Here is a 12,305-nt window from a genome sequence, read left to right as displayed (position 1 = left end):
GATGGAAGAGGTTTTGTCAAATAGGATAAATTCATTTGAGAATCACTGCTAAAACTTTACTTTTAAAAACAATATAGTAACATTTTTTGAAACTACTCTCAACATTAGTGGCCTGGAAAATCAATTAAGAGAAGTATATTAAAATCTAGAAGAAAAAATTAAAGAGAGATAGAAATCGTAAAGGAAAAGAACAGGAGAACATAATACTAAGAATATTTAAAATGAATATAGCATAAAATGGTTCAATATTTAAAACATTTAGATCAAAGAACATTATTTTTTTAATGCTGAGAATGTTTCCTTTTCAAGCAGCCTATTAAAAAAAAGATTTTATTTATTTTTTTAGACAGAGGGGAAGGGAGGGAGAAACATCAATGTGTGTTTGTCACTTGAGTACCCTCTTCTGGGGACCTGGTTGGCAACCCAGGCACGTGCCCTGCCTGGGAATCGAGCCAGGGACCCTTTTGTTTGCAGGCTGGTGCTCAATCTACTGAGCCACACCTGTCAGGGCTGAAGAGTATTTTTTTAATAAGGCTCACAATTCTAAGGTAAAATGGGCAAATGATAACTGGTTAATACCATAAAAACTATTCTCAACCTTCTTGGAAATCAGGGAAGGGAAACTGAAGCAACAATAAACTATATCTTTATACCTGTTAGGCTGGCAAAAAGAACAAAAATGATACAGATTGTCATTTCCAAAGAGGCTATACAACATGTCCACCAGCAATCTGGCAACATCCATTTAAAACCAAAACAATTCTCTTATAATTTAGCAAGTCCATTCCTCAGAATCTATTGGCCACCCCCAAAACAGCCACCAGTATTTAAAAGCACAGTTGATCCTTTTAACAACTGAGGAGTTAGGGACACCAAACCCTGTGCTGTCAGGTCTGCATATAGGTTTTGACTCCCCACAAACTTAACTACAGTTGGCTCCTTACATCTGTGAGTTCAACCAACAGTGGGTGGGAATGAGAAAAGACCGTTTTTAATCCGTGGATGCTTGAATAGACAGATGCAAAATCTGCAGAAACTAAGGGCTGGCTCTTTTATTCACTGAAGAAAATCCGTGTATAAGTAGACCCATGCAGTTCAAACTGATGCTCAAGGGTCAACTGTCTATGAATAGAAATGTTTATTAAGGAATTATTTGTAGTAGCTATCAGTAGGAATCATTTTAAATACCTGCAAAAATAAGAAATGGTTAAATAAATCATAGGACGTCCATAAAATGGCTAATATGTAGTCACTCAAAAAAATGAATTACATATTTAAGGTCTGTCCAGAAAAAGGCCAGCCACTGTTAATTCAGCCAATGCAGACTTTTTTGGCGAAACATCAAGTTACCTAGGTGACTCAGCCCCTCTACAGCCCAGATTTGGTGCCCTGAGACTTCTGCCTTTTCCCAAAACTAAAGTCACCTTTGAAAGGGAATAGATTTCGGACTGTCCATGAGATTCAGGAAAATATGACAGAGTTGCTGATGGTGATTGCAACAAAGGATTTTGCAGAGTGTTTTGAACAATAGAGGAGATGCTGGAAGAACTGTGTGCTGTCTCAAAGTGCTTGCTTTGAAGGGGACTGAGAAGTCATTGCCCTGTGTACAATGTTTCTTGTTTCTTCTTCAGTAAATTTCTCTATTTTTCACAGGGTGTGGCTGGATACTTTCTGGACAGACCTCATATTTATCCGGTAACTTGAGACAGTAAATATGCTTAATAGAAATGTAGATAACATGACCTGCACTTTTTAAAAACCTGGTCATTTATTTATGTGTGTTCACAATTATAGAAACATGAATAAAGTATGTAGGTTACTATGGGTTGCTTATCCTGAAACTAGTAGGAATTAGATGGTGGTAGGATATAAAAAAACAAATTGAGAAAGGCATTTTTCATATGTAAGATAGGCTTATAGTAGTCCCCCTTAACTGTGGTTTTGCTTTCCATGGTTTTAGTCAGCTGGGGTCAACTGTAACCCAAAAACATTGAATAGAAAATTCTAGAAACAAACAATACAAAAGTTTTAAATAGCATGCTGCTCAAGTAGTGTGATGAAATCTTGTGCCGTCCTGCTCCATCCTGTCCAGGACATGGATCATTCCTTTGTCCAACATACACGTCCTGTCTATTAGTCACTTAGACATCTTGATTAATCAGATCGACTCTCCCAGGGTTGCAGTGCTTATGTTCAAGTAACCCTTATTTTACTTAGTAATGGCCTTAAAGTGCAAGAGTAGTGATGCTGACAATTCAGAAATGCCAAAGAAAAGCCATAAAGTGTTTCCTTTACATGGGAAGGTCTGTATGCATAGGAAAAAGTACAGTATACATAGAGTTTGCTACCATCTGTGGTTTCAGATATGGGTATGTGTGTGTGTCTTGAAACATATCCTCTGCAAATACAGGGAACTACTTTATATAAAGCTTTATTTGTGTGTGTGTGTGTGTGTGTATACATATACATAAAAACTTGTACAACGTGTTTTCAGAGTAATCTTGCTTTCAAAAATATTGGTGCGCCATGGGCAGGTAGCTCAGTTGCTTACAGTGTCATCCCAATATGCTAAAGTTGTGGGTTCCATCCCCAGGCAGGTCATATACAAGAACCAACCAATAAACATATAAACAATTGAAACAATGAATCAATCTCCCTCTCTCCCTCCCTCTTTTTCCTCTCTAAAAATTAATACAGATTTTTAAAAAATGTCAGTGTAAATGAAGTCTATTTGTACAAGTTACATTACAGTCCACACTCTAGAGGCAAACAGACACACAGCTGAATTCTAGCTTTGGGACTGGTTAGCTGTGTAATACCAGGCAAGTTATTTATATTCTCAACGATTAAGTTACTTTATCTATAAAAGATATAATAATGGTACTTATTTCACAAAGTAAATGAGAATGTATGCAACATTCTTCACAGTGCTTGGCATTATGCTCAATAAACATTGGCTATTATCACTAGCCATTATTTATTTCTGCATGTAATACAAGCCCTAAAGATAAAATTAGGGTCTCAGAAGTATTATATATATGTTGTTTTATATATTTATCATCTTCTACTTTCCTCAGTTCAATTCTTAACATTTCTCAGGGCATCCTGAGATTTTTCACTTAGAATTTACTAATTTAATTTAGAGCTAAAACAAACAAACAAACAAACAAACAAGCCTCCAACGACAGCAGCAGAACAAATTTACTAGAGAAAATAGTTAAAATTAGCTCATTAGGAACACTAAAAAAACAGTAAGTGAAAAACTATTTACATTTTACTTTTTAAAAAGACTTTATTTGTTTTTAGAGAGGAGAAGGGGGGGAGAAAGAGAGGGAAAAAAACATGGATGTCAGAAACATCCATCGGTTGGTTGCCTCTCACGTGCACCCTGACTGGGAAGGAACCACAACCCAAACATGTGCCCTGACTGGATTTTGAACCAGCGAACTTTTGCTTTGCAGGACAACGTCCAAGCAAGTGAGGCATACTAGTCAGGGCAAAACTATTTCTATTTTAAAGTTTTCAAAGTATTTTAAAATTTGGTGTCTGAATAAGCCACTTAACTAACCATGCTGTCATAGAAATTGCTGGAATATATTACTTAAGCAATGTTTTATTAAATTTTCACATTGGATTTTAGGAAACCATATGTATAATATTTAAAACAACAGCCTAATACTTCTGACATAATACTAGATTTTCCATATTCAGTATACTGGTGTGTTATAAAAATAAATGCTTAAATTATACTAAAACTGACAAATGAAAAACAAATTCAGAACCCAAAAAGACAGTAAGTTTCTTAATGGCAGGAGTTCTGCCTCTTTCACCTTTGAGGTCTCAGCAATAGTTACAACATTTAGTAAGCATATACTAAGGATTTGGCTTGAGAAGCTTAAAGAGAAATGGTGCCTGAAATGTATTTATCATATATTGGAAAAATAATGTTTGTAGATAACCTGCCACAAATATCAGAACAAAAATTTGAATACATGACACAGTTGCCCTGTCAGTGAAAATGTGTCAGGTGAGAATGCGAATGACACACATTAAGTTCTAAATTTAAAATACTCAGTACATGGTTTATACTAAACAGAAATACAGGATAGCTGTATACTTACACTACATTTAGTGGTAAGGTATGGCTGCATAGTCATGGCATGTTTAACCATGAGCTGGGGTCTTATCTTGCTGAACAAGAACAAAGTGGTTATGCAAGCTACCAATCTTCCAGAGTTCACACCTTTATTGTCAGAGTCTGGAAAAATAAACAAGAAATAAGACACTAAAATATAACAAGGCAGTGAAAATTAAACAGTCTATTATTTAAATTATGAAATACCATTCCCTAAATAAATTCAATACATGCCTCGATATAACTGATTAACATTTCTTATGATACTAGATTTTCTGCATTTTATTTCTGTCTTTGTTATATAATTACATATACTAAGAATAAAGGACAAAAAAGCTACATTACAGAAGGCAAGTTTTTCCCTAAGGGGAGGAGGGTTGATGTTAAAAAGTAGAATGGAAGTTGAGAAGTTTAGGGATGGGTTTTTGGAAATAAACATGATATTGGTTATATCTAAAAAATGGATGAAAGTGAGTATGGGAAAGAAAGTTAGCAAAGAGGGACAAAACCAATTTCGCTGAGGTGATACTGTGTTTAAAGATACTGGAAAAGAGAGATGCTGATGTAGAAGAATGTTAAAAGATGGGAGTGAGAAATTAAGTTGAATCAGTGCTACATTAGAAAAGGAAAACTAAGTGCTGTTGCTAGTTAGGAGGTAACAATGGTTCTTGGGTAGCTAATTAGTTTTTAGAGGAGTTGAGCAATTTTTTAATATTGAGACAACAGTATCACCCTTTAAATCTAGAATAGGGAAAACAAAACAAGGAAATAAAAAGAAAAAGAGGTACACATGGAAAATTAAAACAAAATTAAAGAAAAAACTGCATAAAAATATAAATGGTATCAACAATTTCCTTAGGTGCCATAATGTACCTCTCTCTCTGTAAGAGGCAACTGGCCCTCAATACTGGAGAATGACTGAGGCTGACTATTATTCCTCATTAATATACATCAGGCAAATGGGAAGTAATGTTAGTCCTGTGTGCTTTAAGCAATACATATCAATTATGACTTTTATAGTTTTATATAATTATTTATGCTTTGGTTAAGAATTTCAGATTTGTCACTGATAAATGTGATAAATAGAAAATATTAAGAACTTAAGAAATTTTTAGTTACAAATATTAATAGCTTCCTAGCTCAAGCAAGATTAAGCACATTTTTATATAACAATTATAAATGCTATTAAGAATGTACTACTAGTCTTTTAAAAACAATTTTATAATAGTTAAAACAATTTCATTTTGAGAGAAAATTTTATAGGATTTAAAAGATATCAAACAATTTCTAGATAAGTGCAATTAGCTGAATATGTACTAGCCCCTGGACTTCCTTTTACTCCTGTTCAATATGACATCTAAAATTACATGCTATTGAAAAATACGTGAAAGAGATGAGGCCTATGTTTTTATTATACTGCTCTAGATAATCTTAGTCAACCTTAACAATATAATCAAGGCTACAACATCAAACAAAAAACATTTCATTTAAGAGTGAAGTGGTTCATTATTAGACTAAGCAGAGCCAGAGGCAAAAATGAAAAATGTGCTCAAAGTATTTTAAAATATAAATCAACTTAATGACCAATATATAAATCATCTTACCAGCTAGAGATTCCTCATATTTAAGAATGTGCTCAACTAGGTTATCAACAAGTTGAGTACAAGCTTTCTTCACAGGTTTATATGAGGAATCCTCTTCGGACTTCAACAACTATATATGTATATATATAAAAAAAAAAGATCCCAGTATTATTATTCATTCGACAATAATAATAATAATAATAATAATAATAATAATAATGCATTAAATGTGTTCATAAAGTACTAAGCTTTTCAATTTATTAACAATGTAATACTAAATGCAAATTAATAACAAAAAATAAAACAAATGTTTTAAAATAACTTATAAACCAATAATTTATAAATACTTTCAAAGAATTTTAGCATGAAGTATTTAAAGTGCTGTATGTAGGTCCTGAGGTAGGATATGAGAGAAAGAAGAAAGGTGACCTTCTTTTAAGAGTACCACTCAATGCTAGCTGACATATTTTAAAGAATCAGAATTCCATTCCTCATTATTCCAAGTCTTTTAATATCTTAAAACACTGTATTATGGTTTAATTACATATTTTCATGTAATTATGTCCAAATTATACCTTAAATCTTGGAATTATAAAACATAAAGCTAGATTTCTTCTGTGCTATCCTTTGTCAAATGATCAAAAAACAATGTTGGGGAAGTTAGGAAAATAAAGAGATAAGGAAAAGATCAGTCCAACTGTAGCCAAACCATCCCCAAAACTCCAACCAAACCAAACCAATCTTTCATAATCATACGTCAATGCAATGATAAAGTCGTCTGAGGCATAATAAAGATTATTTTGTTAATAAAGATCAGCTAATACAATTCTGGGGATATTAAAGAAACTGAAATGTGCGTTTGATTTCTGTGAAGAGTTTCTGCAATGATGGAAATGTTCTGTATCTTTACTGTCCAATATGGTTGCCTTGAGCCATATGCAACTACTTAACACTTGAAATATGATTATTATAACTTTGGAATTAAAATGAAGTAAAAATATAAATTAATTTAACTTAAAAAAGCACACGTGGCTAGCTGGAAACACACAAACTTTCACTTGCAAGATCCATGGATGACTTAAATCAATTAATAGCAATCAGAATAACATAACACATACATTGCCCCCACCTCAAACTTAAAGAAGTAAGTCAAAGCAGAAGTCTTCAATTTACCCAGTTTCAAATCAGAACAGCAAATTTTCTTTGTCCTACTCTGTAACTTAATTCCTTAAATAGCTATTAAAATCACATGCTGGCCTCATCTTTCTCAGGCAGGAGCATAAACAATCCCTGCATTCCTGTTTCTCTTTTTTCTTTCCTAAGACATCAAATACACACAAAAGTATTAATAATAAATTTTGGTTCATGACACACCATCAATACTGGTATGTGCCCTTTTATGTACTTATAACAATACTGACTCAAGAACAGTATTTCCAATAATTTATATTTACCAGTATGCTGCTCCTCTTATGCCATCTTCCTGTTTCACTTTCAAGGTAACCACTATGAGGAACTTGATCATTTCTTTGCTTTAAAACATGGTCTAAGTTGTATACTGTTTATACTCTTGACTCATTTTCAACTTTGTAAAAGGAATCATACTGGATGTAGTGTTCTACATTTTTTTGCCTTTTTCATTCAACATTATGTCAGCAATTATAATCCAGGCTGTTGCATGTAACAATTTTATTTTCACTATTATGTAACAAGCATTGTGTGCACATACAGTAATTCATTTATTCATTCTTTAGGAGATAGGTTAACTATAATTTTAGTGGTATAATGAACACTCATTTATCTTCTAGCACACACATGCAAGAATGCTATTGAGTATAAATCTCATAGCAGAATTGCTGGGTCACAGGACATATGAATGTTCAATTTTATGAGATGATGCTATTTTTAAAAACTGGTAGTAATATTTTCTCTACTAGTAGCTGTTTTTAAGAGATACTACTTAGTCCATCTCTTCTCCATCATCTGACTTCTAGATTTTTGCCAATCAAGTGAGTGTAAAATGTGGTCTTGATTTGTATTTCCCCTATTACTAATGAGGCCGAACACCATATTTCTGCCACAAGATGCCTATTTGTGACTTTTATTCATTTTCCTACCAGGACTCTGGCCTCACATTGTTTTGTAGGTGAGGAATTCTTTAAATCTTCTTACTAATGATCATTTTTTAGTTATATGTACATATGTCAAGTATCTTTTCTCAGTTTGTTACTTATGTTTTTACCTTCTTTAAGATGTGTTTTGATTCCTAAATGTTCTTCATATTAATGTAGTAAAATTTATCAATCCCTTTTTTAAGATTAATGGCTTTTGTGACTCAAAATTAAAAATATATTCAGATATTATTTTCTTCTAAAAGTTTTAAAGATTTTTTTTCATCTACATGGCAAGGACTGTTGAGTTGAAGTAGGAATCAAAAACTTTCTTATAGATAAGCCATTGTCCCAGCCCCATTTGCTGAAAATCCTTTCCCCATAAACTGCAGTACCCGTTTTGTTTTATAGTAATTATATTGTACACGTGTGAAGGATTACTCCTGAGCTCTCTATCCTGTTCCACTCATCTACCTAGTACCATACAATCTTAAAACGAGCTTGGGAGTCTTCCCTCCTCTTGAATTTTGTAGAATAGTGTGAGAACGAAAGGTGTTAGTTCTTCTTTAATACCACACAATCTTAATTACTATGTTAAAAAAATTAGTCCTGCTGTTTGGTAAGGCAAATAGCACTCCTGCACTTTCCAGAAGTAACAATTACTTTTAGGTCTTTACTTTTCCATACACATTTTATAATCACTTTGAAGTATTTGGTAAATATTTTGTTTTTTATTTTGATGAGATGTTTTTAACATTCTCCCATTTAGTATAACTTTTGTTTTGTACTTTGTCAGATACTAAGTTTTTTAAAAGTTATAAAATGTCCTGTGCCCTCTGAAATTACTTATTTCTTCTTTAATGTCAAATCACACACACATTGATGTTATACCACATGTAAATATGTATGGTTATAAATATGTGTACATAAACAGATCTTATTTTTGATGCATTTCAAAGGAAATTACAGATATCAATATACCACCCCTTTTCCCTTTTGAGATAAAATGTACAGGAAATGTTTAAATCTTCAGTGCACGTTTGTTCAGTTTTATTAAATGCATTCACCATTATAACTCAGACTCCAACCAAGAAACAGTGGTTTCTTTAGCTTATCAGAATTATCTGGAGATACCATTAAAATACAGAATGATGGGCTGCACTGTCAGAGTTTCTGACTAATGAAGTCTGGGGTAAAGCCTCAGAACTTATATTTCTAACAAATTGCAGGTAATCTTGATAACTGTTGTTAACACTGATAAACTACTACCACTAGAGCAAAACTTCCCTCATATTTCTTCCAAGTCAATCCCTGACTCCCTGCAACCACTCTTCTGATTTTTTCCAATATAGATTAGTTAGCCTCTCCTAAAACTTCTTGTAAATGGAATTGGACTATGTACTGTTCTGTGTAAGGCTTTCTTTACTCTGCATAAATGTGTTCATTGTTCATCTATGCTGCTGTAGATAGCAACAGTTTATTCCTTTATGATATGGAGTACTATTAAATTCTATGGATATATCAGTTTCAGGTTATTTTTTGTTTTTTAAATCCATTCACTGGTTGATGGAAATGAGAAGTACGAATGGGAACTCAAACCCCCCCCCAGAATGGTCTCCTGGAGGGCAGATCTGTTGTAGTACAGGCTTCCCCCATTAGATGAGTGTCCCAGGAAGCCATCTATATCAGTGTACCAGCTGGTATTGTTGTGAGAAGCTGAGTTTTGCTTCAGTGAATTTTTCTGGAAGACTCTTTCAATATGTTTGCCCATTTCATGATGGGTGATTTATAAGCACACCTACCCACACAGCGCTGAATATTCAGCAGTTTTTGTCCAAAAACGGCATGACCCCTATGCTTCACTCTCCCTATTCACCCAGTCTCACCCCCAGTGACTTTTTTTTGTTTCCCAGATGAAAAAAGTCCTCAAAGGGAAACATTTTGCCAATGTGGACGAGGTGAGACAAAAAACAGCGTAAGCACTAAAAGGCAACAAAATCAATGAGTTTAAAAAGTGTTTTGAGCAGCAGAAAAAAGTCTTGATAGGTGTATTGCGTTAAATGGACTGTACTTTGAAGGTGACTGAGGTTTAAACATGTAAGAATGAATACATAATTTTTAATAAATAAATTCTGGTTTTGGAGATTTCCCCTGGTATGACTATAAAATCAGGAAGAAGAAACCAAGCTACTCCTTCCATACTTTGCTTACAATTCTCAGCTAAACACATAATTTCATTACTGTACCTAAAGTTCTGTGTCCCACAAAACATTACAAGAATACGATTTAGCCAAGTTCTTTGCCACTTTATAACAAGGACTGCCCTTTCTCTGTTGTCCAATAGCATCTTCCTCATTTCCATTTGAGACCTCATCAGAATGGCCTTGACCACCTACAGTTCTACCAACATTCTGTATATGAGTATGTGTACTCTCCAAGACAAAAGCTTTCTCTACAGCTCTCCTCTTTTCCTTCTAAGATCTCACCAGAAATGCTTTTAAGTGTCTTTCCACAATAATATCAACTTTATCTAGTATGTGCCTCAAAATCTTCCAGTCTCTACTGTTTACCCAATTCCAAAGCCACTTCCACACTTTTACGTATTTGTTTCAGCAGCAACCCATTTCTTGGTATCAATTCCTGTCTTAGTTTAGGCTGCTATAATAAATGCCATATACTAGGTGTCTTTAAACAACACAAGTTTATCTCTCATAGTTTTGGAGGTTGGGAAGTCCTACATCAAGGTGTTAGTGCAGTTGGTTTCTGGAGAAGAGAGTCTTGCAGCCAGTTTGCAGGTGGTTATGTTCTTACTGTGTCCTCGCATGGCTGACGGCAGAGATCATCTTTCCCATGTCTCTTCTTAGAAGAGCACTTCTGATCTGATTCATGAGGGCTTTACCTTCGTGACTTAATTAGCTCCCAAGGGTCCCATCTCCTAATACTATCACATTATTAGGTAGGCTTCAACATAGTCAGTTTGAAGAGAAGCAAATATTCAATCCACAGCATTCTTTGAGGAATCATCTTGAGGAAAGGGTCCCACAGACTTCTGAAAATTCATACTGCTAATTCCTGCCCCCAACCCCAATCTTCCCCAAAGGGACCTACAGCATTTTACTAGGTAAATTGTCCCTTAGAGAGAAGGAAATTATCAGACCTTTTAGGGATCACTGAACACTAGCTCTGAAAAGAAACTAATTCCAGGAGATCCAAACCATCACTCTGACCTACTAGAGCAGGCGCCTATGAAAATCAGGTGATCCAAAGGTACAGCTCAGGTCAGGTCTGTTTCACAGTGAGGCCATAGGTCCCAAACCCATCCTATGGTTTTGTTTCCCAGTTCTAAAATATGTAATTGGAATAAATGTACTCAGCAGAGTGACAGAATCCCCAGCTTGGCCTTTGATTTGTGGACAAGGGCTATTGCAGTGGAAAAGGCCATGTGGAAGCCACTATGATTGCTTCTACCTAGAAGAGTAAATCAAAAGCAATACTGCATTACTGGAGAGACTGCTGAAATTACTGTTATCATTGAAGACTTGATGCACCTATGGCTTCACAGGGAGTTCCTTACAATCAGTTCACAGAGGAAGAGAAGATGAGCCTGATTTACAGAGGGTCCTGCACAATATGCAGGTGTCTCTTAAAAAGAGGACAGCTGCAGCAATTCTGCCACTTTCTGGGACTTCCCTAAAGGACACTGGTGAAGGGAAATTCTTCCACTGGGCAGTACTCTGAGCAGTACATCTGGTTGTTTACTTTCCTTGGAAGAAGAAGTGATCAGATATGTAATTATAAGCCAATTCATGGACTGCGGCCAATGATTTGACTAGATGGTCAGGGACTAATAAAGAACAATAATGGGAGGAGGCATGTGGATACATATGCCTGAATGGGTAAAAACGTGATGATACTCATTTTCCACTTGAATGTTGATTGTTCATGAAAGGGTGACTTCAGCAGAGGAGGATTTTAATAATCAAGTGCATAGAATGACCCATTCTGTAGATAACTTCTCTGAGGATATCAGCCTCTTTCTCCAGCTACTCCTTTCATCACCTAATGGGCTCCTGAACAAACTCTCGATGGTGATAGGGATGGAAGTTATGCATGGGTGCAGTGAACTGGACTTCTATTCATCAAGACTGACCTGGCTATGGCCACCGCTGAGGTGTCCAATCTGCCAGCAGTGGAGACCAACACCAAGTCCCTGATACGAAACCATTCCCTGGGTGATCAGTTAGCTACCTGCTGGCAGGTTGATCACATTGGACTGCTTCTGTCATAGAAAGAAAGCATTCTGTTCTTGTTGGAATAGACACTTATTCTGGAAACAGATCTGCCTTCCTTACAAGCAATGCTTCTGCCAAACTCTCCACCTGTTATGTGTATGTATGCATGCATGTATGCATGTGTGTATGAATTTGAAGGTATTTCATGTAGTACTTGAAGTTTCCTTAGGAAACCACATTCCAT

At 35.1% G+C, this 12,305-nt stretch overlaps 1 protein-coding gene across 3 annotated transcripts in view; it reads right to left on the bottom strand.

Annotated features, from left to right (window-relative positions):
- The window catches only part of NIPBL (NIPBL cohesin loading factor), a 187,243-nt gene that overhangs the window by 18,858 nt on the left and 156,080 nt on the right, over positions 1-12,305 (bottom strand). For all 3 annotated transcript variants that reach the window (XM_045848349.1, XM_045848348.1, XM_045848350.1), the window contains 2 exons: positions 5,740-5,848; positions 4,122-4,258 (listed from right to left, as the gene is read on the bottom strand). In XM_045848349.1, the coding sequence (XP_045704305.1) occupies positions 4,122-4,258; positions 5,740-5,848 (246 nt within the window). The remainder of the gene's footprint in view (positions 1-4,121; positions 4,259-5,739; positions 5,849-12,305) is intronic.

Source organism: Phyllostomus hastatus, unplaced genomic scaffold (genome assembly GCF_019186645.2).
Source record: "Phyllostomus hastatus isolate PE091 unplaced genomic scaffold, TTU_PhHast_1.1 phas_contig_58, whole genome shotgun sequence".
NCBI classification, from domain to species: Eukaryota; Metazoa; Chordata; class Mammalia; order Chiroptera; family Phyllostomidae; genus Phyllostomus; species Phyllostomus hastatus.
Note: the sequence above shows the minus strand (reverse complement) of the source record. Positions and strands in the feature narration are given on the sequence as shown.